The sequence below is a fragment of the Silene latifolia genome, chromosome 4, assembly GCF_048544455.1.
Source record: "Silene latifolia isolate original U9 population chromosome 4, ASM4854445v1, whole genome shotgun sequence".
In the NCBI taxonomy this organism is placed as follows: domain Eukaryota; kingdom Viridiplantae; phylum Streptophyta; class Magnoliopsida; order Caryophyllales; family Caryophyllaceae; genus Silene; species Silene latifolia.
The window spans coordinates 103464721-103471941 of record NC_133529.1 but is presented as its reverse complement, the minus strand read 5'-3'; the positions used below and the strand labels follow the sequence as shown (position 1 = coordinate 103471941).

Below are 7221 nucleotides of genomic sequence, written 5' to 3'. Positions count from 1 at the left end.
CTGGCAACTTCTGAGACACATCCACCTCGATCATAATCAGAGCAAAGGACAACCTCTCCTTGTGTGTAGTGACAGGGTCAGCATACAAGGGGGTACCAATATTGCTAGCAACTTTACTCAAAGCCTTCGCAGACCAAAAGATGGGATCCAACTCAGGTAATCTAACCCAGACCGGTACTCTGGATACAGTATCTAGCTCTTTAGAAATCTGAGGAGACCATCTCTTCAAAACTAAAGAATGATTACCCAAACTCCATGTACTTCCTCTTAGAATAGTACATAAATCACCCTCACTGGGAAAACGAAAGAAAAACCAGCCCTTCTTATATTATAAAACCTCAGGTTTCTGCACATGGTTCCAATTTTTCCCCACAAACTCCCTAACCTGAGTTAGAGAAGGCTTCCCTCCAATTAATTTCCCCACTAACGTGTTTGCCCAATACGCAATCTCATCCATAATATCCTCAGCATCAATAACCACTACACTTTCAGAAGACTCCTTAACCATGTGTAATTCCATACCCACGGGGGACTTCGCAAGACGCTCAGCCCAAGTAGGTTTAGCTACCGGAATCACAGGTATGGTCAAAGCAGTAACAACTGGATTACCAGTTCTAGGTGGTGAAATCCTAGGAACAGCAACCGATTTAGGGTTTCGTGACGATGAAGCAACAAAAGCGTGCGAAATACTATCATTTAGAAGATGTACCTGAGGTGTCACAGGGTTCTCATTAGCGATTAACTCCGATTGAGACCTGTCGCGACGAGGAGGAGCGATCGGTGCGGTGGTTTTTTTAGGACGAGCCATGACCGGAAAAAGGGAAAGAAAATCGCCTTAGAGAGAGCCTCTCATGCCATCCGGTTTTCCTAAAATTAACTTTATCTCCTTAATCTTTCCTTAATTATTATTATTGTTCTTAATCTCTTGTGTTTAATTGCTTAATTTTGAAATCCTTGTTAGATTATGGTAATTAAGTGTGATTTCCTTGTTACTTAATCTTGCCAAGTTCCTTAATTTACATGTAATTGGGTTTATTAAGTGTGATTTCTTTGTAATCCCATATTGCAACAACTTGTTATTAGACTAATGAATGTGATTTCTTCTTGGTTTAGTTAACATTTGAGAGATTAATTTGTGATTGCTCATTAATTATGTTTTCATTGTGAGTAATTGCACCGATTAGATTCCTATTGCTTCATCTTCTTGTTAATTAATCTATGTGTGTGATTTTTACTAGAGGAATTAATAAGTTGGGTCAATTACTAAGTGTGATTTCCTTGTGGTTGACTTCTAATTAAGGAAATTTGGAGAGTTAATCTCACTATTAGGGCAATAATATTAATTAGAAGGATTGATTGAGTGGTTTCATCAACTAAAGTGTCTCACTTTATTAAGTCGGATTAAGTTTTCCATGAACTTGATAAATTTCCATCTTAAAACTTGTTTGATTGATTACTTGTTGTTCACTCTTATTTGAATTTCATTTTGTCTTTGAAAACCAACCAAAACAACCCCCCCCCTTTTTACATACTTGTTGTTAATTTGTCACAATTGTTCTAATTGCTCTCTTGATTTCACCATTGCAAAACCCCCCTTCTCTTGGGTTCGATCCCCTTCTTACTACTTTACTTGTCTTAGAATTAGTTTAAATTAGTATTAAGTGTGGCTTATAAATTGTTAATTTGGTCGTCTTAAATAGCGACATTTTAGGCGTGTCAAATTTTGGCGCCGTTGCCGGGGATTTCCCAATAGAAAAAAAAGGAAAAAGACAAGAAAAACCCGGCTAGGATGAAAACCCGAAAGGGCATCCTAGGCAAAAATGGGAAAGTGGCCGAGGTCGGAGTGAAAACCCGAAAGGGTGCTCCGGGCAAAAAGAAAAAATGAGTGCGGGCCACGAGAGTAGAGGTAAGGAAAAGAGCTAAACCGAAAACCCGAAAGGACGATTTAGGCAAAATGAGAGAATTAGGAAAAAAAAGAAATTGAAAAACTTTGTTGACTCTTTGGAGCCTTGAAATCATGTCACATACATGAATACTTCCATTTGGTGGTGGTGACATAAGTGGTGGAGCTCTAAAAGGCTGGAAGGGTAAGTTAGAAGTGTGCCAAGTCTAAGTAGGGGGTGTTTGAAGCCAATATTTTGATTAGCTTGGTAAACATCGTGAATGGTGAAATGAGTGGATGTGTTGTTGGAGATTCTTATGGTCATGATTAGTTGAAGTGAAAAGAAGAGGTGTTGAGATTGCTTAGGAATGATGGAGGTTGTAGGGTTACCTACTTTGTGTGTTATGAGATGTTGTTAAGCCTAGGTAACCTTGTGTGTGCATTGTTGAAGTGATAAGGGGGAGAAATAAGGAGTATGGTGAATGGTTGTTATGAATTGACGGAGAATGATTGGTGGGCTAGGATCATCTTAGAAGAGGGATGGTATAAGGAGTGCAAGTGAGGGAAGGGAGACTTGCTTTGGAGGTATTTGGCCGGGTCACTTACTTGCTATGATGGTGCCTTGCCGGAAAGTGACCGTGTGTTTTAATGAAGGCGATATAAGGAGGGAGTGTGTGAGAAGTAAGGAGAATTGGGAGCATGCCCATGCGTCTCTTTAGCCTAGCGGTGATGAGCTTTACTCTAGTTTGCTTGGGACGAGAAAAGGGCTAAGTGTGGGGTGTTTAATGAGCTCCCTTTTCTACCTACATTCTATTGCATTTGGAGCTCATTTAGTAGCATTTTTCAAAGGGTTTTTGGGCATTTTTAATGTTTTTAATCCAATACCAAATGTTACTACATTCAACAAAGAAGTATCAATGAAGAATTGAAGGTAATTCGGTGCAAGAAAAGCAGCAAAGAAAGGCCAAGATCAAGCACCAAAGACACCATGAATAAGCCTTTCAAGAAGTAAGCAAGGAACGAATTGAAGACGGAGATCAGCAAGGATCTCGCACGGTGCGAATTTCCTGCCCCAATATTTCGCACCGTGCGAGTTTTCTGGGTTTACTTCCGTTTGTATTACGGGTTTCTCTCATCTTTAGCCCATGGATACTTGGTTGTATTAGACTATATATAGTGTGTTTTCCTCTGGGTTAACACATCTTTTGCATTATTGAAGAATTAATTTGTAAATTGGAGATTTATCATCTTTTAATTGGGTTTAGATCTAGCATGGAGAACTAATCTCCTCTTCTTAATTCGACTCAAAGGTGTAATCTTTGGTTGTAAGACTCCTTAATCTTTTTTTTTTTTTTTTGCTAAAATGTAAGCTTTCATTGATAACCGCAATTACAAGAGTTTTTAACACCATACATCATTTTGTGCTAGTATCAAATGAGTTGCACCTTACATAACCATATTCTATCTTTTGGATTAACTACTCTAGGTTTACACTCATGGAATCTGCTAACAATCATCCTTCTAATCTGCTGTACTACCAGTTCAGGTCTGGTAACACTTCCATGCATACGTGCACCATTTCTTTGCATCCAAACCATGTACCAACACGCCAAAACAGCAGAAGTATACAGCTTCTTACGAATTGCACTCCATCTCTTCCTAGCAATAGCATTCAGAACATTCTTCTGATCAATATCAGACTCCAGCCAGAGACCAGTACCTCGTAGTAGGCTCTTACTGAAGTGACACTCCTCAATCAAGTGTTTATGCGTTTCAGAATCTGACTGGCACAGACAACACAAGTCATCCTGTGAAATCTGAAGATGAGCCAGTTTATCTTTCAGCAGAAGCGCATTATTTGAGATTAGCCAGGCAATAAAAGAATGCTTTGGTAAAGCCATAGAGCACCAGACAGCCTTATGCCAATCAACCTGGACTCTTTTATCTCTTAACCATTCATAACAGCCTTTAACAGTAAACCCTCTTGATCCAATACTCCATTGTCCATCTACAAATCCCTCTTTGATCAGATCCTTGACATTGCAAACTTTCCTCCAATGCCAACTGGAATCTGCAGGAGGACTGTAGTCAAACCAACTGGCACCTTTTAAGTACACATGATAAACCCATTGTACCCATAGTTTATCTGGTTACGCTGCTATCCACCATGCTAGCTTCCCAATAGAAGCCTTATTCCAAATATGACTCTGCTTTATTCCTAATCCACCCTCATTCAGAGGGACACAAACCTTAGCCCAGCCAAGCAGAGGAACTCTAGAGTATTCTGACCTACCTTCCCATAAAAAGGACCTACAGATAGCATCTACTCTAGACATCACACCTTTAGGGAGGACAAACATAGAGGCCCAATAAGTATACATAGAGGTTAGGACAGAATTAACCAATACAAGTCTCCCAGCATAAGACAATCTTTGAGCTCCCAGGCTTCTAATCCTCTCAACAATTTTATCCACTAGCCCAGCACAGTCCTTCTTCTTTAATCTCCCTGCAGTAATGGCTACTCCAAGATATTTAAAAGGCAGTGTGCCTTCTTTAAACCCTGAAATAGCTAGAATTTCTTTCTTCAGCTGAGTCTTGACTCCATTAAAATATGCACAAAACTTTTGTGCATTCATTTACAGTCCAGAAGCAGCTGAGAAAGCAGAATAAGCTCTCAACATAACCATAATAGACTGTGCTTCTCCTTTGCAAAACAATAAAAGATTATCAGCAAACATTAAATGAGTTAACTTCATTTTCTTGCAAAGAGGGTGGAAATGGAATTTCATTTTGTCAGTAGCACAAGATAGAATCCTACTCAAGTACTCCATACACAAAGTGAACACCAATGGTGAGATTGGGTCCCCTTGCCTTAACCCTCTTTTGCCAGGGAAAAGCCAAAGGTCTCACCATTAAGGGAAAGAGAGAATGAAGCACTTGTGATGCATTCCATTAACAGCTTGCTAAATATAGGAGGAAACTTGTATGCATCCAATAACTCCTGAACAAATCTCCAACTTACAGAATCATACGCTTTCATGAGGTCCATCTTAAACATACATCTTGGAGAGCAAGACTGCCTATTATAAAGCCTTACTAAATCCTGACACACCATGATGTTTTCAATTATACTCCTACCTTGGATGAACCCTCCCTGGTTTAGACTGATCAGATCTGGTAAAACCCTAGCCAATCTATTACACATGAGTTTAGACACACACTTGTATATCACATTGCAGCATGCTATTGGCCTGTACTGAGTCACACTTGTTGGCATCTTACACTTGGGTATTAATGTAAGAGTTATGGCATTAATTTGCTTCAGGATTTTACCAGTTCTGAACACATCCAGAACAGCAGCACTAACTTCCTCTCCTATCACACTCCACGAGTCCTTAAAGAAAGCACTTGAAAACCCATCAGGGCTAGGTGCTTTGTGGCCAGGGATAGAGAAAATAGCTTCCTTAATTTTTGTAGCTGTAACTGGTTTTTGCAGGATCTCCCAGTGTCTGGAATCACAAACTGTCCCTTTCCTGACAATATGCACATTCACAGGTGTAGTCTCTTTGGTAGTACCAAGAAGATCCTTGTAAAAGTTTAAGAAAACTTCATGAATACCATGAGGATCATCAAATTCAGCTCCATGAACATCTTTAATCATCAACACTTGATTCCTCATGAACTTACTTTTAATCACTCCATGAAAATATTTTGAATTACAATCTCCATCTTTAATCCAGGCTGCTTTTGCTTTTTTACTTAAAAATTGAGTGCAGGCAGCCTGTAACTCCTTATAGTCTTGTTGAGCTACAATCTCCTTAGCAATCCAATCTGCATTCCCAGGATTCCTCACAATTTGAAGTTGAATGTATTCCAAATTCTTCAAGGCCATGGAAGAGGTGTTTTCAATGTCACAAAAAAACTCTTTATTGAAATTCCTGAGATGCAGCTTAAGCATCTTAAGCATTTTAACAAGCCAAAATATCTTAGTACCCTGGTGATGTACATCCCACCAACTATTCAGAGCATTAATATAATTAGCAGCTTTACCCCACATATTGTAATACTTAAATGGTTTATTATGTGTAGCCAATTGGCTCCTGCATTTTATAACACATGGGGTATGATCAAAGGCTCCTTCTGGAAGAAAATGAGCATACATATCTGCCATAAGGGTACTCCATTCACCATTTATCAGAACCCTATCTAATCTACTGTAAACACGAGTAGCAGGCTCTTGTTTATTATTCCAGGTAAAAAGAGATCCCATTGCTGGACTATCCACCAAACCACACCTAGTCAAACAATGTTGGAACTCATCAATTTCAGTATCACTGCTACTACCACCCACTCTTTCAGAATGAGACAAAACACAGTTAAAATCCCCACAAACTATTCAGGGTTCAGCACTAGTATCAACAAAATTCTCCAACTGCTCCCATAACTCATGTCTACCAATAATATCATTATAAGCATACACCATAGACAACCTAAAGACAGTATTTGTAGCAATTTCAGTAACTCTCATGTTGATACATTGAGCTGAGTAATCACAGAAGTCAACATGAAAAATGGTAGGATCCCAAAGTACCCAAACCCTACCTCCCTTATGCCATCTATTGTTAGTCGACAAACTCCATCCATCCATGAGAATTCCCTTAACACTATTTAGAGACAAGGCCTTAACCTTAGTCTCAAGGAGGCCAAATAAACCTACTTTGTTCATATACATAAACCATTTTATATGCCTTTGCTTTGTAGGATTATTAAGCCCCCTAACATTCCAGAACCCAAGGCTATACATCCCCCACCCCAGGGTGAGAGACACTACCACTTATCCCAATGCCTTCCTTGGGTGTTGCTGAGGTATTCAGAGCTTCTAAGAAGGTATGTTGACCAAAAGTATGCACACTATATGCTCCTTCTGTACTTTCCTGCCTGCTCATTCTCATAATAGGCCTCATAGGAGTAGGACCCATAGTGTATTTCCCAGAATTGAGCCACACCACAGGAGTTTTCAACTGGATTTCAACCTGGGTTCCAGGCTAAGTAACCACAGCAGGGGTTTGAGCAATCTCCTTACCCTTCTGTAGTGGATGTATTACCTTGCTATGCCGCTGTGGTGGCTCAGGTTGCTTACGTTTAGGCCTCCAAACCTTGGTTTGAGTTTTATGAGCTGCTCCTTGGTTAACAGATTTCTTCTTAGTCCTTCTGCAGTCTACAGAATTATGCCCAATACCTTTACACCCAGAGCAAACAACTGGCTTCCACTCAAATTCAACTTCTATTTCAACAATTTCACCATGTTCATCCAAAAACCTAACTTTATCAGGCAAATC

The 7221-nt window shown here is 39.6% G+C and overlaps 1 protein-coding gene across 1 annotated transcript; it reads right to left on the bottom strand.

Annotated features, from left to right (window-relative positions):
• Window positions 1-3312: 3312 nt before the first annotated feature.
• LOC141651857 (uncharacterized) lies at window positions 3313-4518 on the bottom strand. The gene is made up of 2 exons (XM_074459550.1): window positions 4049-4518; window positions 3313-3964 (listed from the first exon to the last, which is right to left on the bottom strand). The coding sequence occupies exons 1-2, from the start codon at window positions 4516-4518 to the stop codon at window positions 3313-3315; spliced, it is 1122 nt and encodes a 373-aa protein (XP_074315651.1).
• Between the last annotated feature and the right edge of the window lie 2703 nt (window positions 4519-7221).